We start from the raw sequence: 21,924 nt of genomic DNA, 5'->3' as shown, positions 1-21,924 counted from the left end.
GGTACTGCCCGAATTATGGCCCTGGCCAGGTGCAGAACAAGGGGCAGACACAATCCAGGCATCTTATATCCCTGGATGACCTCCCTCCCACCTGAATTCTCTCGACTTCCTCAGTCTCGGGTGGAGCCTATCACCAACATTATTAGACCTGTGGCCTCAGACCTCATCTTGGACCAATAGTTAGAATCTGGTTTGTAGTTTAAGGCTATCCTCCACACGTGATTCCTATTCCAGGTTTTTATTTATTTCGTTGTTTTTTTTTTTAAATTGCTGTTTGGGGGGTTATTTTGTTTCTTTTCTCTTTTGGGAGGGGTTGTTTGGTTTGGCTTTGTTTTTTGTTTTTTTTTTTTTGTTTTTGTTTTTTTTTGTTTGTTTGTTTTTGTTTTTGAGACAGATTTCACTGTGTAAAAGCCTTGGCTGTCCTGGAACTCACTCAGTAGACCAAGCTGGCCTTGCTCTCAGAGATCTGCCTGCCTTTGCCTCCTGAGTGCTGGTATTTAAGGCCTTCGCCATCACACCAGGCTCATATTCAAGTTTTAATTTTTTCCTAGTGGAATTGGACACAGAGCTTCCTGAATGCTAAGCAAGTGCTCTACCACAAAGTCAGACCCCCAGGCCCTCTCTGGGGGGTTCTAAGCAAGGGCTCTACCATAAACTTCAACCCCCAGCCTTTTTTTTTTTTTTTTTTCCTTTTTTATTTTGAGACAATCTTATTAAGTTGCTGGCACTGGCCTTACCCTGTGGCCTGACAGGCCTGAACTTTACAGCCTCAAGCTCCCAAGTTGCTGTGATGAACGGCCTGAGCCTCAAAGCTCGACTTTGTGTGCACATTAAAGGCTGGTGGGCCATGTTTTTTACTTTCTACCTCTTCCCACCCCTGTGTTCTGTGCTCTGCTGCTGCATATAGAAGCCCATGGCTTCAAGACCAAGAGCTCTTACAGGTAGGGGGAGGGGGCTGCAGAGACGCTTTGATTGGAAGATGCAGGGGTTTTCTTAGAAACAGCTGGGGGATTCTTGTCAAATGAAGACTAAAAAGGCATTAATTAATTAGGCATTAAGAGAAAATGTATGTGCCTGTGACCTATTCAACAGCAAGTGCCTTTACCTGCTAAGCCATTTTGCCAGCCTCTATTTTACTATTATTTGCTTTTACTTTAGACAGATGACTGTGCTAACCTGATTAAAATTTACTTTTTAGAGTTGTGGTCTTGCTATGTCACATATCTGGCCTTGAACTCTGGGCTAAAGTAAGTTTCCTGTCTCAGCCTCCAGATTTTTGCCACTCTCTTGGGCTTCAACATTTATATTTATGTGGATAGATTTATGTAAATGAGTTTTGGGGGATGATAGGGAGGTAGCCCAAGCTTGCCTCAAAATCAGAGTCCTACCCAGCTTTGACTTCATGGTTTATTTTTGTGACACTGGGAGTCAAACCCAGGACCTTGTGTTGACTTTGGTTTTAGCAGATCTTGGCACAAACATCAAAGGACAAATTACTCAGCTGAATCCATCAGAGGGACAATGCTCAATCCATTCCATTTTACGGGAAGTAGACAAGGAAACTTGTTTGGGCAGAGGCAGCTGTGTGAGCCAAGATGGAGAAGGACACTCAGGTGGGCCTGTAGAGATGCTCAGTTACTGAAGCCCAGGTCCCCAAAGAAAAGCCTAGAAGGCTGGTAAGGTGGGCCAGGCAGGATCCTACGGGTACCAGGCTGACATGCTGGACTTAGTGAGTGAAAACATCGACATTGCTGACATTGATAGATGATGTGGTCAACCCTGGTTGGGAAGAGGGAATAGATGCCTCAGAGAGTCAGGTGTCTACTGCACTAGTCCTGGCAGTACTAGTACAGGGCTGATGGTTCCCACCTTGGCTAGCCTGTTAGCCACAGCTGTGTTTGCTGGCTGGGTTGGGAACAGAATGAGCAGGGTTAGAGACAGAAGAGCAGGGTTAATCTGTGTTTTGTACCCAGGTCCCTGAACTGGGGGCCTCCTCCCTCATAGGATGGCAGACAAAAAGCTGGAGATTTGTGAGGCTGGGGTGGCAACACACTCCTGAAACTCCAAGACTTGGAAGACTGAGGCAGGGACATCATGGGTTTGAAGCCAGCCCTGATTACATAGTAAGAGCCAGTCTCACAGAATAAACAAGAGAAGCTATTGAGATGACTCGGCAGCTAAAAGTGTCTGCCTCAAAGTCTAAAGATCTGAGTTCAATCCCAGGAATCTACACAAAGGTGGGCAAAAGGCTGGAGAGATGGCTCAGTAATTAAGAGCACTTACTGCTCTTCCAGAGGACTGGAGTTCAATTCACAGCACCCACACTGGATGACTCCTAAACCACCTGTAACTCCAGCTACAGGGATTTGTAGAAGTTGTCCCTGGCTATCTCAGACATGACATGGTATACACTAGCACACACATATAAATACACATACATAAATATTTAAAAATAAAGGGCAGGAGAGATGGCTCAGTAGTTAGAACATTTGATGCTCTTACAGAGGACCCAGCACTCTGTTCCCAGCACTCACACGGCAGTTCACAGCCATGTAACTCCAGTTCCAGCATGTGCAAATGACACATAAACTTATGTAGGCACATATGCACACCTATAGATAAAAAATAAATAAATAGTAGGGCTAGAGAGAGGGCTCAGTGGTTAGACAGCAATTGTTGCTGTTGCAGAGGACTGAGCTTCTATTCCTAGTGCCCACATGGAGACTCACAACTGTCTGTAACTCCAGTCTCAAGGGATCCAATGCCTTCTTCTTAACTCCAAAGACACCAGGCATGAATGCGATGCATACACATCTATACAAGCAAACCATTCATACACATAAAAATTTTTAATTATTCTAACAAAATGAATAAAAGACAGGTTTTCTCTGTATAACAGTCCTAGTTTTCCTGGAACTCACTCTGTAGACCATGCTGGCCTCGAACTCACAGAGATCTGCCTCCCAGATGCTGGATTAAAGGCATGTGCCACCACCACCCATCCTACCCAAAAAATTTTAAAGGCAGAAGCTAAGGTTGTCACTCAGTGGTAGAGCACCTGCCTAGAATCCCCCAGTGAGTGGCTGGAGGTGTAGCTCTGTGACAGAGTACTTGTTTAGCATATGCAATGCCTTGGGATCCATCCCCAGTGCTAGCATAAATAAATAGGTAAATAAATAGACAGATAAATAATACAAAGGTGAAAAAGTTAGCTCTTATGTAAGTCATCACCATGAGATGTGGAAAATAGATTTTAATTTTTTTTTCTTTGATGCTGTGATCTAAACCTAAGGCCATGCTTGCTGCATTCTGGGTTTTTCTAGAGCAATTCCAGAGCACCTAAGAATGGATGTCAATGGTATTTCATTGCTAAAATGATTCTAGCTAATAAGTAATGAAAGATTTTCATGCAAAAAGAAGCATTTGGCCAGGTGGTGGTGGCAGCAGCACACACCTTTAATCCCAGCACTCGGGAGGCAGAGGCAGGCAGATCTCTGTGAGTTCAAGACCAGCCTGGTCCACAAGAGCGAGTTCCCGAACAACCTTCAACCTCCAAAACCACAGAGAAGCACTGTCTCTAAACACACATACACACACACACACACACACAGAGAGAGAGAGAGAGAGAGAGAGAGAGAGAGAGAGAGAGAGAGAGAGAGAGAGAGAAATACAAAGTGAGTTGTGTGAGTTCTAGGACAGCCAGGACTACACAAAGAAACTCTGTCTCAAAAAACAAACAGAAAGAAAGAGCCAGAGAGAGAGAGAGAGAGAGAGAGAGAGAGAGAGAGAGAAGCATTTGATCCTTGACCGTCTCCATATTCTAAGGAAAGTTGTTTTGTAGACTGGTGTGATGGCTCATTCGGATAAAGATGCTGGCCACCAAGTCTGTGGATCTGAGTTCAATCCTCAGGACCCACAAGGTGAAAGAAAAGCACTTACTCATGCAAGACGTCCCCAGGCTGCCACAGTCACAAACTGGCACATGTGCACCTATACATATTCACAAAAATAAAAGAGTGTTATGTAATTCGGATTTGTTTTTCAAAACAGGGTCTCACTATGTCCTAGCACTCACAGAGATCCCCCTGTCTCTGTGTCGTGAGTGCTGGAATTAAAGGCATGCACCACCAGGTCTGGCTTCTTCTGCTTTTATGGGGATTAACTTCAATTTTTCAGGCATATACAACAAGCATATTCACCCACTGAACCATCTCCGTGGCCTGAATGTTGATTCCCCGCTTTGTTTCTTTCTTTATATTGAGAGAGGGTCTCACTAGGTAGCTGAGGATAACCTTGATCTCACAGTACAGCCATGCTGCCACTCCACCACCAATATCTGATGTTCAGCTGTCCTGCACAGGGATTGGGGACCCATACAGGCTTTCCTGCAACCTGAGCCTGGAAGCAGAAGCTGGGAGAGGAAGGAGGGGCCACCTGGCCGCATAGCTCCTCCTCTTCCTCGGTGCCCTTCCTCTGGGGCAGCTCACATCACCACGGACCACCTCCACTCTCCCTTTGCCTCTCGAGGCTCCAAAGGTCAGGTGGGGACAGGCTGGGGCCACCAGCAGCTCCATGGCCAGAGACATTGCCTCTTCTCTCCTTCTAGCTACGGAAAGAAAAGAAGAAAGGTCTTTGTTGATCTGCATTTGGGGGACTCTTGCCCCTCCTAAACTTCCCAGGGAAGAGGCAGTGATTGGAATTTGGATTATTTGGAGACGAAGGAACAGAAAGGGCCCAGAACATCCCCACAGGTATGAATCTTTCAGTGTTGCTGGTGTGTGTGTGTGTGTGTGTGTGTGTGTATTATGAATCTTAGGAATTCTTCAGTGTTGCTGGTACGTGCATGTGTATTCTCTATGTGTAATAACAGTTTCCTTTTAAGACCTCCAGAACCCCTTCTTTAAAAAAAAAAAAAAACTCAACATTATATTATTTATTTATGTATGTCCACATGCACACACACACACACACACACACACACACACACACACACACAGGACAATCATCACAGGGCAACTTGCAACATGTTGGTCCTGGGAATTGAACTCAGGTCATCAGACTAGGCAGCAATTGCCTTTACCTGCTGAGCCATTTTATCGACTGCTTCCTCAGACCCTTCTTACTGCTTTGTTCTGTGACTCCATAGCGACAATTTCATTCAGTGTTCAACAGATGTCTTCTGAGCACCCTGTGCCCTGGATAACTGTTGAATGAGATCTGACTCTTATCTTGGAGGGGCTACAGATGGGGCCATTCATGACAATAGCAGCACATTAGAGCAGACCAGACACTGGTGAAGCCTTTTCTAACATTAGCCCGTTCAATGTGGCGACAAGTACAAGGCAAAGAATATGAGACCATTTTGCAAATAAAAACTACGAGGCTTTGCAGCTTCACTCAGCACCAGGGCTGAGAGGAAACCTGAGAACACTCAAAAACCCTGGATCAGTAGTTAAGAGCACTTGTTGCTCTTGCAGAAGACCAGGGTTCGATTCCCAGCACCCATATAGTGATTCAAAGCTGTCCCAAGGGATTCAATGCCCTCTTCTGGCTCCCCAGATACAGAGTACATATTCAGTGCCCATATGTACCTGCAGGCAAAACACCCATACCCATTAAACAAGAAAACAAATACTTAAAAGGACTCTGGAAGGCAGATGTGGTGTGGCACCTGCCTATATTCTCAGCATTCAGGAGTGGAAACAGGAGACTGAAGAGTTCAAGGTTTTTTGGCTACATAGGAGTTTGAAATCCTCTCTCAAAAACAAACAAAACGGCCATGGCTTCTTAGGACAGGAACAAGGCAGTCTCTCCATTGCTGTTCACTGAGAACAGGGCAGGAACAGACTCCAGGAGTCATTTTGGAGCTGAAGGTGTAGGGTGGAGGCTGGATTCCTTGGGATGCTGTGATCTGTCGAGTCAGGCTGTCTGAGATTTCAAGTCCTTATGGGCTATCGTGGGGGTGAGTGGCTTTCTCTCTGGCTCTTAGGCTGCAGAAGCAGGGAATACCACTGGGCAGCCGAGGATTTCCGGTCTGGCAGAGGCTTCGGAAGATATAGAAGATATCCGTCCTTCAGGGAGAGAGGTAAACTGGTCCGGGATGGGGGACAGGCCTCCTTGGAAGTGGGTGGCCTGGGAGCCATGGGAAGGCCCAGGAAACTATGCATCTCTACAAGAAAAGATTGGCTTGAAGCTGCCATCCTCCTTACAGTTCTCAGTCGCCCGTGTCCCAGCTGTCCCCAGTCAGGGCAGGAGGAGGACAAAAGGTGATTATTCTGCAGGGGGCTATCCTGGTCTTCCATGAATGGAGTGTTGAAAACCTCGTGTCCACATCCAGATCTGTTTTCACCTCTCTGCCCAAATGCACTGTCTGTATGCCAGGGTGGAGTCAAAAGCCAGAGAGAGAGCCTCCAGGGAGGGGCACCATGCCCCTGGGCACCTTAGACACCAAAGATGCCACACAGGACCATTTCTCCTCTACCAGTTGCTGCCATGCCCACCCCCAAAGTGGCTGGGAGGCAGGTGTGTATGTCTCTCCTCCAGCCCATGCAAGCCGGGTTCTGCCCCGCTCACCACTCCAGCCGTTTTCTGCATCTGTACTTCTCTGCCTTCTGATCTGGTGAAATCCCCTGTCAACCTCCGTCAGTCCAGGCCCAAACACTTAACACCAGATCCACACTCCTGCTGAAGGCTACGAGGAGAGCGGTGCACCTCTGTGTCAGTCTGGGTGCTGAGTGCATGAACTGTATAAAATTTCACTGAGATTCACAGGTAGAATTACTTACATACTTATTTGTTTTTTAGGCAGGCTCTGGCTGGCCTGGAACTCTCCTTTAGACCAGACTGGCCCTCACACTCATAGAGGTCTGCCTGCATCTGGGAATTTTTTTAAAAAAAAAAAAACGATTTACTTATTTATTATGTGGTGGTATTTTGCCTGCATGTCTGCCTGCACACCAGAAGAGGGCACTAGTACTCATTACTGATAGTTGTGAGCCACCATGTGGTTGCTGGGAATTAAACTCAGGACCTTTGGTAGAACAGCCAGTGCTCTTAACCTCTTCAACCCAAGATTTATTTATTTTTGTGTGGTATATTGCCTGCATGTATGCTCTTAACCTCTAAGCCATCTCTTCAACCCAAGATTTATTTATTTTTGTGTGGTATATTGCCTGCATGTATGCTCTTAACCTCTAAGCCATCTCTTCAACCCAAGATTTATTTATTTTTGTGTGGTATATTGCCTGCATGTATGCCTGTGTGAGGGTGCTAGATCCCTTGGGAATGGAGTTACAGATGTTGTGAACTGCCATGTGGGTGCTGGGAATTGAACCCAGGTCATCTGGAAGAGCAGCCAGTGCTTGAATCACTGAGCCATCTTTCCAGCCCACCTCTGGGGATTTGGTTTTTTGTTGTTGTTTGTTTGTTTTTGAGAGGGATGGGGAGCTGAGCCTGAGTCTGACTCTCTGTAACTCAAGCTGGCCTGGTACTCAACAGGCAGCCAGGCTTTGCCTCAAACTTGTGACAATTCTCCTGTCTCAGAAGTAAATAATTATAACAGGATTTTTGTTTTGTTTGACTTTTGAGACAGAGCCTCATTGTAGCTCAGGCTGGCTTTACTGTGTAGCTGAGAGTGACCTTGAACTCTTTTTTAAAAATACTTGTTTACTTATTGGATACACATGAGTGTTTTGCCTACATTCATGTATGTGCACCATGTAGGCACCATGCAGCTGGTACCTATGGTGGTCAGAAGAGGGCACTGAGTCCTCTGAAACTGGAATTAGGGGTGGTTGTGAGTCACCATGTAAGTGCTGGGAATGAACCTGGATTCTTCTAGAAGAGCAGCAAGTGCAAGTGGTCTTAACTGCTGAACCATCTTCCTAGCCTGACCTGAACTGATCTTCCTGACTCCACCTTTTGCATGCGTGCATGTCTGTGTGTGTGTGTGTGTGTGTGTGTATGTGTGCAGTCGTGCTCTTGGGAGGCCAGAGGTTGTTGACAAATGTCCTCCTCACCCACTGCACCTTATTTCTTGAGACAGTATTCGCACTCAGGAGGCAGGAGATCTCTGTGAGATCAAGCCCAGAGTGGTCCACATAGCCAATTCTACAACAGGCACTCTGTCTTTAAAAAAAACAACCAAACAATCCGGGTGTTGTTGGCACATGCCTTTCAACAGTTGGGAGGCAGAGGCAGGCAGATCTCTGAGTTCAAGGCCAGCCTGGTCTAAAGGGAACAGAGGGAGTTCCAGGACAGCCAGGCTACACAAAGAAACCCTGTTTCAAGAAATGAAAATAATAATAATGTAATGAACTAAGTAAATAGATAAATTAAATGTATACACCTACAGCCCCTTAAAATTAACTGGGTTATTTAAGAACCACCTGTAGTACCAGCCACACTTGGAGCTATGAAGGCCTGGAGGACTAAACTCTGAGCCACTGGGTTACCCTTGGTTGGAACCCACCAGCCTGCCAAGCCCATATGCCATCCTTTGTCTTCTCACAGCCTCAGCTACAGCCAAAGGCAACTCCTTAATTTCCATGCTCACTCCATCTTTTTTTTCTTTCTTCCCCTTTTGAGAATGGACCTACGGCCTGTATGAGTTCAGCAGGGACTCTACCCCTGAGCCACACCCCCAGCTCCTCCATAAGGGATTATGGGTAGACTCTCTACTGCCAAACCATTCCTTCAGATTCTCAATGGCAGATTCTAGGCAAGCATTCTACTGAGCCTTGCCCTGGTCCACACCCATCTTTCTCATCTCCTAGCTGTTGCACCTGTCTTTCCCTCCACTAGAAATGTCAACCCTTTGTGAGTATGTCCTTCCCCCCTGCAGCTGAAAGTAAACACTGGGGAATCTTGAGTTCCAGATGTTCCAGCTGTGACTTCTCCTTGGATTCTTGACGGGACCCTCTGAAAAGCCATCCACTGGCTGGACACACAAGGAAGCAGAGATGCAAATTGGTCCCCAGCCTGATGAGTGGAGCAGGGCATGGAAGCCTGGGGATGGGGGTGCTGCCCCGCTGGCCCTCTCCCCAGCACTGCCCTTCCTTCTTCTCCTCCCACTGGGTGAGTGCTCCCAGCCAGCTTCTTCTCCTCCCACTGGGTGAGTGCTCCCAGCCAGCTTCTTCTCTTCCCACTGGGTGAGTGCTCCCAGCCAGCTTCTTCTCTTCCCACTGGGTGAGTGCTCCCAGCCAGCTTCTTCTCTTCCCACTGGGTGAGTGTTCCCAGCCAGCTTCTGCTACCACTTTCTAGCTCTCAGTCCAGGCAGGGTGGTACATATTTACACAGTCTCAGTTATTGGAAAGGAAAGGCAGAAGAGCTAGCCTGAGCTACATGAGACCCTGTCTCAAAACAAAAACAAGCCAGGCAGTGGTGGGACATGCCTTTAAATCCCAGCACTTGGGAGGCAGAGGCAGGAAGATCTCTGAGTTTGAGGCTAGTTTGGTCTACATCCAGGGCTACATTGTCCGAAAAGCCAAGGAAACAAAACAAAAACTAGCCTTTAGTCCAGCATTCAGGAAGCAGAGGCAGGCAGGTCTCTGAGTTCCAACACAGCCAGGACTGCTACACAGAGAAACCCTGTCTTGAAAAACAAAGAAGCAAACAAACAAAAAGAATAAGATAGGCAAAGTGACTCAGTAGGTAAGGAAGCTTGTCATTAAGCCTAAGGACCTGAGTTAGATTCCTAGAACCTACATAGTGGAAAGAGGCCCAAGTTCCCAAAGTTGTTATCCTATGTTCATGACACACACGTGCACACACCCACACACCCACACTGTATATGTATACAAAGAGAAGAATCACAAGGAATGTTAGTCAAGGCCTGTAACCCAGCATCTAGGAGGTAGAATCAGGAGGCTAAAAAATTCAAAGCCATACTAGTTTTCATGGCAAATTCAAATTCTGGGTGAGCCTAGGTGATGTGACTCTACCTCAAGAAATCATTTAAAAAGGGACTGGCGAATATGGCTCACTGATTAAGAGCACTACCTGCCTTTCCAGAAGACCCAAATTCAATCCCCAGCAACCTCATAGTGGCTCCCAACCACCTGTAACTTCAGTTCCAGGGGGAATCTGATGCCCTCTTCTGGCCTCTAGTGGTACTGCATGTAGTGCACAGACAACATAAGGCAAAACACACACAATAAAATAAATTTTAAAACAATATTAAAATGGCTAGTGAGATGACTTGGCAGATACAGGCACTTGCTGAAACCACTGGAATTCAATTCCTGGGACCCATATGGTAGAGGGAGAGACCCAACTCCTACAACTTGTCCTTTGACCTCCACACACATACATACATTGAATGGTGGTACATGCATGATTTTAATCCCAGCAGAGGCAGGAAAATCTCTGTGAGTTGGAGGCCAGCCTGGTCTACAAAGTGAGTACCATGACAACCAGGACTATTACACACAGAAACACTGTCTCGAAAATAATAATAATAAAAACTAATTATTAGCCAGGTGATGGTGGCTCATGCTTTTAATCCCAGCACTCAGGAGGCAGAGTCAGAGGGATCTCAGTGAGTTGGAGGCCAGCTTGGTCTACAGAGAGTTCCAGGACAACCAGAACTATTACACAGAGAAATCCTGTCTGGAAAAACCAAACAAACAAAAAACCCTAATTCTTCAAAAGAGAAAAGAAGCCAAACGTTGTTGTAGAGAGAGAAGTCTCAGGAGCTAAGACTCCTACAGACAGCAGACAGTGCTCATGAGATTTTGCTGTGGAGTAGACAGATGGGTCCCAGGCAGATCTGTAATGGTCTATGGACCACTGGGATAGGGAGGTTGGTGTGGTGGTTCTAGACAGAGGAGAAGATGAGGACTTTGGAAAAGGAGGTCTCCAAGAGGAGAATGATGGTGAGACCCGTGGGCAAGTGGAAGCTGCGTGAAGGGACCAGTCCTTCAAAGCTGAGCAGAGACTCACATCCTTCCTCTGTCTGTTTCAGCCAGTGCCCTCCAGCCCACTCCACTGCCCTTTCCAGGTAGGTTCTGCCTCTTCCCCTTCATCTGTTTGCCGATACTCCCAAGCAGGCGTGGTCCAGCTCCCGTGTATCCTGCCGTTTGGGCTCCCAACCCGCTGTCCCAGTTTGTTCCCCTTTTTACAGAGCTGAGGCTGGTGGGGGGACCAAGCCGCTGCCGAGGACGCCTGGAGGTCATGCACAGCGGCTCCTGGGGCAGTGTTTGCGATGATGACTGGGACGTTGTAGATGCCAACGTGGTGTGTCGTCAGCTGGGCTGTGGCCTGGCGCTGCCAGTGCCGCGGCCGCTCGCCTTTGGCCAAGGCCGAGGCCCTATTTTCCTGGATAACGTGGAGTGTCGGGGGCAGGAAGCTTCTCTGAGCGAGTGTGGCAGCAGAGGCTGGGGTGTCCACAACTGCTTTCACTATGAAGATGTGGCGGTCCTGTGTGATGGTGAGTGAAGGAAGGGGAGGCTGCTGGGCCAAGCAAGCTCACTCTCTGATGCTATAGTACTTCTGCCTCATGGACCAAAGAAACTTGTAGGGTTTCAGGTGGGGCTTGATTGCCCACGGAGAGTTATCCTACTAGATTTCCTTGTTCCATGACTAGGGATTGAACCTGGGTACTAGTGCATTCTAGCCAATCACTTTACCACTGAGCCACATGCCCAGCCTGGGGCAAGATGTCTCTAGGCAAGTAAACTAACACTGACCTGTGCACTCCCCCATCCATCCATCCATCCATCCATCTTTCATTCATTCATTTGAGATGAAGTTTCACATAGGCCAAGCTGGCCTGGAACTCCTGGTTCCCCTCCCTCTACCTGCTAAATGCTGGAATGAAATGACAGGCATGTATCATCAAACCAGACTTACCCCTCCCATTTAGTAACCCAGACCACTGGGGTGGCCCTGGCCATCAGCTCTGCTGAACTTAGAGCACCGCAGAAACTCGGAGTCCTTGACCTGGAAAACTGATTTTTAGCTGGCAAGCCTAGACTTTCTGATTCTTCAGGTGTGGGGTAGGGCCTGAGAATTTAATTTTTCTAGTAAGTTCCCCAGGAATGTCAACTGCATTAAGAACTAGACTTAAGGGACTGGGAGATGGCTCAGCAGTTAAGAGCATTTGCTACTTTTCCAGAGGACTCCGGTTTGATTACCAGCACCCTGGCCCCTAACCTGCCCCAATTCTAGCTCCAGGGGATCCAATGCCCTCTTCTGGATCATGCATGTGGGGTATAGACATACATACAGTCAAAAGTTACATACATACAATAAAAATAAATAAAGGAGCTGGCAACATCTCGCCACTGGTTTAGAGTACTGGCAGGCCTTGCAGAGGACCTGGGGTCGATTCCTAGCACCTATTTGGTAGCTCACAGATATCCACAACTTTTGTGGTCTCTGCAGACACTATGTACATACATGGTGCACAAACATAAGACACATGAAATGAGTAAATCTAAAAAACATTTATAATAGCCAATCAATAAATATAATGGAGATCAATAGAAGGCACCCAGCACAAACCTCTGGTCTCCACAAGCACATGTATAGGTGCATGCACCACACATACACATGCACACGTGTATGCCACATATACACACACACCAAAAAAAATAGTAAGAACTAGACTGGCCTGGTGATATAATATAGCATTTGGGAGGCAAGAGGATCAGAAATTCAAGTTTATTCTTTTTGTTTGGTTGGTTTGGTTTTTCAAGACAGGGTTTCTCTGTCCTGGAACTGGCTCTGTAGACCAGGCTGGCCTCAAACTCTCAGAGATCTGCCTGCCTCTGCCTCCCGAGTAGAGTGCTGGGATTTAATATGTGTACCACCACCACCCCAGCATCTCAGGTCACTCTTACCTACATAGCAAGTTTGGAAGCAGACAGTGGCTGTTCATATCCAGGATTTGGGGCTTTGGTCTTGAAAGCAAGCATCTTAAGGCACTAGACACCTGATGCTCACGTGCTGTGTAAGGATGGAGAACAGAACGAACCCTGTGTCTCTGCTTCCTCCCACCTTCCTTTGCAGAGTTCTTGCACACACAGCCCCCGACAAAGAAGGTGTTGACCAGTGCAGCACCCCCCACAGCCCTCCAAAATGGAAAAGGTAAGGGGTAGCATGTGTGGGGAGACTGTTGGTAAGCTAGAGGACATGATAGAAAGGGTCCTGAGGGCTTCAAGGGCATGCCTGCAATGTAGAACAAGGACCCTCTTGAGGGACAAGCAGAGGGAAGAAGCCCAGAAGAGGGGCCCATCTACCAGGGAGGGCTTCATGGAAGAGGAAGTGTGCCAGCCACATCTTGCAAAGTAAGGTTTCCTTTGGGCAGCTGTACATGACAAACAGGCATGTTCGAGAAGGCCAGTAGAGCAGGGATAGGAAAGAAAAGGCTGGTTTTAGGTCAGGATGACACAAACTCTCTGGGTTGTCAGAAGGCTTGGGGATGGGTGTGGGGTCTAGTTTATCCCTGCTGGGGTTTTGGTCCTGCCTTTCAGGGTTCTGCCCCTGACCAGGGAGGCCTGGTGCATTGATGAAGTGGATGAAAATGCCTCCTTGTGGTTCTATAAGATGTTGTTTGCCCCACCCTCTCCATCCATATTCACAAGGTGAGGGTAGCGTGCGCCTGGTGGGCGGCGCTGGCCCATGTCAAGGCCGAGTGGAGATCCTGCATGGCGGCCTGTGGGGCACTGTATGCGACGATGACTGGGGGCTGCCGGATGCTGCTGTAGTGTGCCGCCAACTGGGCTGTGGGGCCGCCTTGGCCGCCACCACAAATGCCTTTTTCGGCTATGGCACCGGGCACATCTTGCTGGACAACGTGCACTGCGAAGGTGGAGAGCCCCACCTGGCAGCCTGCCAGAGCCTGGGCTGGGGCGTGCATAACTGTGGGCACCACGAAGATGCTGGGGCCCTGTGTGCAGGTACCGGGAGCAGGCAGAGGTGGGACCAGGACCGAGGGGCGGGGCTTTTTCAAAGGAGTTTGTGTGGGGAGAGCTGGAAGAAGCTGAGGACTGAGATGGCAGAGGGGTTTGGCTAACTGTACTTTCCAACAGGGCATTGGTAGCGCACGCCTTTAATCCCAGCACACTCGGGAGGCAGAGGCAGGCGAATCTCTATGAGTTCGAGGCATTGGGGCGGAGATATAACTTGGTTGCCAAAGTGCTTATCTGGGTTTAATCTCCAGCCCATATAAACCAGGCTTCAGCACTCAGGACATAATGGTCATAGTCATCCGCTACTACATAAGGAATTTTTAGCCAGCCTGGGCTACATAAAACCTTGTCTAAAAGTACAATAAGAAAAAGCTGGGTCTGGTTGTGTGTACCTTTAATCTCAGCTCTTAGTAGGCAATGACAGACTGATCCCTTTGAGTCCAAGGCCAGACAGGGCTACTGAGTGAGACCCTGTAAAACAAAATAGATACGTTTTTTGTTTTGTTGAGGCTGGGTCTTATTTTAGCCCAGGTTGGCTTCCTCTTATATTAGCTTCCCAAGTACAGGTATTACAAACAGACACTAGCCCTCACATCCTGCTTAACAGATGGGTTATTACTGTTGCATGCTGGAGAATCAAATCCACAACCTTGGACACATAAACCAGGTATTCTACAACTGTGCTAAATACACCCTGAGCCCAGCAAATAAGACTTGTGGAGCTAGAGCACCATTTCACAAATGGACTCTGTTCTGTTAGATGGAAAGTGTTTGCAGCAAACCAGAGGTCATCATTCCCGTTTTACAGATAGAGCCTTAGCCAGAGTCACCCAGAGCCCTACAGAACCACCCCTGACATTGCTCAATGTTCATGCTCCCTGCTCTTCCTAGTCTCATTTTACCTAGAGACTAAGGTAAAGATTCTTCGGTCTTTTATTTTGGCCTGGCTTTGAACTCAGTACTTAAAGAGTGAACCTACACACTTCTGATCCTTCTGCCACCACCTCCCCAGTGCTGAGATTACAGACATATACAACCATTTTACGTACTGTTAGGATGAACCTAGGGCCTCATGAATGCTAAGCAAGCACTCTACCAGCTGAGCTTTAAATGGGCCTAGTCTTATTCTCTGAGCTCCTCAGAAATAAGCAGAGTTCCTTAGTAGGTAAAACTCTGCATCTCTGTATTTTGCATACATTGGGCTTCTTGAGAACATTGAAAACATGCACCGGGCTTGCATTCATCTGTGTACGACACATAAGCTACTAAGGTCAAGGTTGGGCTTGGGCTCCCAACCCTGCAAGTCAAATTGGTTTTCTTTTGGAAGACAACCTTAATCCTGTGACTAACCCTGTCTTTTCTCCTGCTCTAGTGCCAGGCCCTCCAACTTTCACAGCACTGCCTCCCTCTGCCACGAAAGAAGACTGGGCGTGGCACACTGAGCCAGCAGGTGCAGAGCCCACCCTGCTAGCTGGAAGGGTTGGGGACTGGGCGGGCAGGGGTGGGAACTGAGGAAGACATCCTAGAAGACCCAGGAAAGTGACTTCAGCTAAGGCTTTGGTGCAGATGGTAGAGATGGGTGAGAACAAGTGAACAGATGGAAGCATGAATGACTCTCTGAGAAACGAAGAAATTTCTTTAAAATGCTTCAGTCAAATTAAGGATTGCTGCTGACGCAGGGAACAGAGACCATGTGAAGGGACTCAGACTGAAAACCAAGGTTAGGAGTAAGTTTTGCATTAGAGCGACAGCTATGACTGTGAGTAAAATTAGTATAATTAAGATTTGGGGCTTGAGGGTTGTAACTCAGGCTGATTGAGTTACATCCCTCCACACAAGCACCACGTGAACAAGGCATGGTGGTTCACACCAAGTTGAGGGCGGAGAGCTTGGAGTTCAGAGCCAACCTAAGCAACACAGCAAGACCTTGTCTTCAAAACCCCAAAGATTTTAATACTAGAACATGGGAGGCAGATCTCTGTGAATCTGAGCCCTGTCTATATAGTGAGCCCAGGCCAGTGAAGGCTATGTATTGAGAGCCTGTGTCAAAAAAAAAAGGGGGGGAGTGGAAAAACCCAAAAGATGTTTATTCCTAACAAACTTTCTGGCAACTTCTCCAGAGACAGCACTGTGGCTCTGGGACTGAGGCAGAGATTTGGGTGTGGTGCATGGCCTTCTTGCCCCCTTCAAAGGATCCCTTGTCTTCTCAGCTACAGGAGTTGCTGCCCTGCCTTCCAGGGATACCGTGCGGTCGACCACGGCAGCCTGGGGCTCGGGGAGGAAAAGTAAGTGGCCTCCCAGATCCCGCAGGGGGTGGAAGCGGGTGGGCTGGGGATGCGGGATAGGGAACCTGCCGCCCCCAGCCAGGCCACTTTGGCCCCGGCCTGTGCGCCCTGCAGGCGGTAAGTTGCGGCTGGTAGGCGGCCCGAGCCCATGCCGCGGCCGCGTGGAGGTGCTGTACGCCGGGGGTTGGGGCACCGTGTGCGACGATGACTGGGACTTCGCGGACGCGCGTGTGGCCTGTCGCGAGGCCGGGTGCGGGCCCGCGCTAGGAGCCACGGGCCTTGGTCATTTCGGCTACGGCCGAGGCCCTGTGCTGCTGGACAACGTGGGCTGCACCGGTACCGAGGCCCGCCTCAGCGACTGCTTCCACCTGGGCTGGGGCCAGCACAATTGCGGCCATCACGAAGACGCCGGAGCCTTGTGCGCAGGTGAAGCTGTGGCGCGGGAGGGGTGGGGTCCGAGGGGGAAGGGGGCGGGGTCGCCTGCAGGCGCTTTTTGGGATATGGGCGGGGCGGACCATGAAGAAAGAGCGGAGTAGCGCGTAAAACACGCTCGGCCAGGCGAGCGGGGCGAGGCCTTAGGCACGGGCTGGGCTGCGCGCATGCCCTCACTGAGACACTAGGCGGGGCTGACTCAGAGGGGGCGGGGTGTCATGGGGGCGGGGCATGAAGCGGATGAGCAGGGCTGTGCGTGGGCCCTCTTGAAACACTCTCAGCAGGGTAGGGCCAATCTGAAAGGCATGGGTGGGGTCGTGCGCAGACGCTTACTGCCCTGTAGGCAGAACCTGTGTGGCATTCAGGGCCCGCCCAAGATCAGAAGACGAGCATGAAGCTGTACGCAGGCGCCCTCTGTTTTGTGGGCGGGGTAGACAGGAATAGGCAGGGGCTCACATCAGACTCAAGCAGGGTTTGATGGGGGAATAGGCGTGGCAGTCTCTGCTGCATTGCAGCGGAAGTATTACGCGTAGGGGTGCAGCGGGCCCTCAAGCACTCTGCGACTGCGCAGTAGGGGCGTGACCGGAAGGGCGAGTCCCCTGCAGAGAAAGAATAAGGCGTGACGTGGGGAAGGTTCCTGCTGTGTAGTCTCCAACTTGCAGAGGGTTGGATGTTTTATTCCCTCCCTGCTGAGTCAAGGTTCCTACTGAGTACTAGTGATGGATAGGAAGCAGGTGGAGTGGACTACTTTTCCCAGAGCTAGCCTTTGCCTTTTCAGAGAAACCGATGAAAAAAGGGTGCTTACAAAGTCTGACTGGTCATTGCTCATTGCCAATTCCTTTTGTTCGTAGTGGCCTCCATCTTTATTGAATGCCCAGGCCTAGGGCCCCCTCTTGTGTCTCCTACCTTAGTGTGGTAGTTCTTCACGGCCCTTTCTTATCTCTGCAACCTGGGACGGTTAGGAGAGATGACCTACCTCTCTAGGGAGCGTGTTCCCCTGTATGACAGCCCCGCCTCTCTTTTCCTTTTTTCTTTTTTCCCCCTTACGGAGTCAGGCCCGGAGGAGCTGGGACTCCAAGTTCAGCAGGATGGTTCTGAGACCACCCGAATGCCCAGTCCTCGGCCCAGAGATGGTAGGTGTCTACTGCCACTGAAAATGAGGTTGGAACCTTAGGGGTAAGATGGACCTGGACTGAGGAAGGGCAAAGCTTGGGTTACCGCAGGTCAATAGAACTGACCAGGTCCTAGAACACTTGTCCTTTTGGGTTGTTCAAAGGCCTCATTAATGGGAGTCTAATACCCCGGGGTGGGGGGGGAGGAGGTAGATTTTAAACTAGAGCAGTTTGGAACTGGGGGTGGAGGCAGGGGATATAGTTCAAGGAGTAGAATGCTTGCCTAGCATGCAGAAACTTCAGGCTGAATCTCTAGCCATGTCTTCCGTGGGCCAGCCCTTTCTGACCCCTGGCTTTCTCTGTGACTCGAGCACCTCATAAATTGGATATCTTGGAGCACCCCTGTAATTGCAACACTTGGGAGAAGTGAGGCAGGCAAATCAGTTCAAGGCCAGCTTTGTGTATTTTGAAGCCCACCTGGGTCTTACAACTCTAAATAACATACTAGGGCAACCTAGAGACTTCTAGTGTCGGGAACAAATGGAAGGGATGGGGACCCTCTCTTGGAGCAAACAGAGAGAGGGAGTACAGAATTAGGCTTGATGGCCCTTGGCTTTTCATCCCAACATTATAGAAACTTAGGTTGAAAGGATAGTCAACTCAGGGCCAGCCTGGGCCACATTACAAAGGCTCTACCTCAGAAAAACAATAAATTAGCCCAGGGAATCCAATATGGAAGAGGAGACAGGAAACTTTGGGGGACAAGAGAAGACATGGTCACAGTCTCCAAACAGCTAACCTGTGATCCAAGTGCTGAGAACATGTTTGCATATTCCCTTCAGTCTTGAGTCCTGCTGCCCAGCTTTTTTTAATGTCACTATCCTGAGGGCTTCCAGGCCGCTGCTGTGTTGTATGTCAGCATCTTTTGTCTCCTCCTTTCATCCCATACCTAGTCTAGCAAGTTTCCATCATGGGTCAGCTCCTTCTTTTAAACAGTTTTGTTTTTTGTTTGTTGTCTGAGGATCTTATTACATAGCTCTGACTGACCTGTTATTTTCTCTGTAGACCAGGCTGGCCTCAAACTCACAGAGATCTGCCTGTCTCTGCCTCCCCAGCACTGGGATTAAAGGTGTGTGCCACCTTGTCCAGCATTATTTATCTGTGTCTGTGGATATGTCTCTGTGTGCATACGTGTGCTCACACGTGAACACACAACAGTGAAGGGTAGAGGACAACCTGTGAGAGTTTGTCTTCTCCCTCCACCAAATGGATCTTGAGGATAGAACTCAAGTCATCTGGCTTGGTGGCAAATGCCCCCAACCATGGAGCCATCTCTTGAGCCTATGGACTCTGCTGACCCCAGGCCTTGTCTCTAATACAGGGCACCTCCGCCTGGCTAGTGGAACCCACCGATGTGAGGGGCGTGTAGAGCTCTTCCTGGGACAAAGGTGGGGTACTGTTTGTGATGATGCCTGGGACCTACGGGCAGCCATTGTCCTGTGCCGTCAGCTGGGATGTGGCCAGGCTCTGGCAGCCCCTGGCGAGGCCCACTTTGGCCCAGGCAGAGGCCCCATCCTCTTGGACAATGTCAAATGCCGAGGAGATGAGAGTACCTTGCTCCTCTGCTCTTATATCCGCTGGGATGTCCACAACTGTGACCACAGCGAGGATGCCAGTGTCCTGTGCCAGCCATTGTGACACAGCTAACTCTGCACTTCATATCATGTCAAAGGAGCCTGTGGGGAACTGCCCGTCATTTTCCAGGATACCCTCCTACGATTTCTGCAGTTCCTGGTGCCCCTTTCTCCCCTTGCATGGGGGATCTGCACTGTAATACCCTGCCTCCATCTTCTTACTGTACGGTTGTTACCTGCTGGAGGCCCAGTACCGTGAACATGGCAATGTTCACGGTAGAAGATGTGGGAGAATGACTCATCTCTTTGCTTTGGGGGCCTCTTATATAGTACCCCAACAGTTTTCTCCACTCATATCCATGAGGCTTGGGCTTTCTGTAAATGCCCTCAAACCCTTCTAATGACCTATCTTGGTCCCCCACAAAAAGAGGGGTAGCAGAAGGGATTGGGCTGCTCTTTTCTATAGACTGACAGGGGACTGCAGAAGGTCCTAGGTCATCGCCTTCCCTGCTGGGTGAGGACCTGAACTCAGATGGTGCTCGGCTGAACAAGGGGGCTGCAGGGGCCAAAGCAGGGACTGGAGGAGCCCTTCCTACAGCATCTCGGGTTTCCACTGCCCCCAGCACAGAGCCTCCACTTTGCAGTAGCAAAGAAGCCTGGAGGCCTGTAGCCACTGTTCATAGGTGCCAAGTCAATAAAGCATTATCCCCCAGTCTTTTAACTGAGGTCATTGTTTGAGAACCTGTATTGTGGGATCTGGAAAGACTCCAGATAGGACTTTCTGGAGAAAACCTGACAAAAAGTTGAAAGACTGTTCCAAGAGCATCATCTAGGAGTTCTCCACAGGCCCATCGAAGCCTGGAAATGCTGAATCACCATGGCAAGCCTCAGGCCCCTGAGGAGCTTCTGGTCATCCTCTCCAGCCTATTACACATGCACGAATCTAGATCCCGGAAAAGAAAGGAAGTACAGCATGCTCATGCATGCCTGTAATCCCTGTACTGGGGTGCTGAGGAAGGAAGAATGGTGGGAGTTCCAGGCCAGCCAGAGCTACAGACAGGGTAAGAGACCCTGATTGAACAAGCTGGGAAAATAAAATGACCAAAACACAGTACTCTGACAGTATACAGCTCTTATGTTATCTCTTTGAAGGAGTCACAAGCAGGATGATGAGGAGCTCAAGGTCAGCTTGGGCAACAAGAGACCTTGTCTAGAGAGAAAAAGAGCCCCTGCCTGACTAGAAATCTGTAATCCTAGCATTTACATGCTGAAGCAGGTGGATTAGGAGTTTAAGGCAGCCAGGGCTTCTAGAGAACTCCATCACCTTTCCTCCTCTCCCCACCTATGTCTAGATTGGGTTTTTTGTTTGTTTTGTTTTGCAAGACACAGTTGTTTCCCTGTGTATCCCTGGCTATTCTGGAACTCACTCTGTAGACCAGGCTAACCTCAAACTCAGAGATCTGCCTGCCTCTGTCTCCTGAGGACTGGAGTTAAAGGAGTGGGCTACAATGCCTGGCATAAATTGTGTGTCTCTCTCTGTATATTTATACTTTGTTTTCAGTCATTCCTGCCCTCTTATGCCTTTGCTATTCCGGTCATTTTTTAAAAATAATTTATTTGTATTTTATGTGCATTGTTATTTTGCCTACATGTATATCTGTGTGAGTGTATCAGATCACCTGAAACAGGAGTTGGAAACAGTTGTGAGCTACCATGAGGGTGCTGAGACTTGAACCCAGGTCCTCTGGAAGAGCAGCCAGTGCTCTTAACTGCTGAGCCATCTCTTCAGCCCCCATTCTGGAAATTATTTAATGCTTCCTTTAGATTCCACTTCTGCTTGCTTGTTTGTTTGTTTGTTTGTTTGTTTTGTTTGTTTTATTTTTTACAGGACTAGGGATGGAACCTAGGACCTAATTCATGGAAAGCAAGTATTCACTGAGCCACAATTCCTCTTTCAATTCTGCTCCCCCCACCCACAGAGATTTTGTGTGTGTGTGTGTGTGTGTGTGTGTGTGTGTGTGTGTGTGTAACATGCTTGCACATTCCCTTGGAGATCAGAAGAGGATGTCTAATCTTCTGGAACTGGAGTCACAAGCAACTTTTGAGCTGCCTGGTGTGGGCGCTGGGAAATGAACCAGAGGTCTCTGGAAAGAGCAGCCAGTTCTCTATACTCATTATCCATTTCTCTAGCCCTTCCCCATTCTGTTTTTTTAGGCTAGCATGCAAGGTATTCGATCTCTCATATTTTTAAACAAGGTCTTATTCTGTAGCCCTAGCTGGCCTGGAACTCATTATATAGACCAGGCTATCCTTGAAACTTACCTCTTAAGTACTGGGATGAAAGGTGTGTGTCACCATGCCTGGCTAATTAAGACATTTTCAAACAAAGTGTGATTTAGTCGAAGAATCCTTTGTCTCCTCAATCCCCTAATCCCCATCTCTCATATATCTATCTGCCCAGTCTCTTTTCCTCCCATGTGTCATGTGATGTTCCTTACTCTTACCCCTCTTGGTCCCTTTTCTAGAGGGTTTTATCCACAGTTGCATC

The 21,924-nt window shown here is 48.8% G+C and overlaps 1 protein-coding gene across 1 annotated transcript; it reads left to right on the top strand.

Moving 5' to 3' along the window:
* Positions 1 to 8,897: 8,897 nt before the first annotated feature.
* Positions 8,898 to 19,615, top strand: Ssc4d (scavenger receptor cysteine rich family member with 4 domains; the record flags this gene model as incomplete). The annotated part of the gene is made up of 10 exons (XM_051204898.1): positions 8,898 to 9,075; positions 10,964 to 10,999; positions 11,123 to 11,428; positions 13,012 to 13,089; positions 13,587 to 13,901; positions 15,286 to 15,363; positions 16,124 to 16,198; positions 16,313 to 16,624; positions 17,686 to 17,763; positions 19,124 to 19,615. Coding segments are annotated over 10 exons (1,773 nt in total), but the record flags the coding sequence as incomplete, so codon positions are not given.
* Between the last annotated feature and the right edge of the window lie 2,309 nt (positions 19,616 to 21,924).

This window comes from Phodopus roborovskii, unplaced genomic scaffold (assembly GCF_943737965.1).
Source record: "Phodopus roborovskii unplaced genomic scaffold, PHOROB, whole genome shotgun sequence".
Classification (NCBI taxonomy): Eukaryota; Metazoa; Chordata; class Mammalia; order Rodentia; family Cricetidae; genus Phodopus; species Phodopus roborovskii.
Note: the sequence above shows the minus strand (reverse complement) of the source record. Positions and strands in the feature narration are given on the sequence as shown.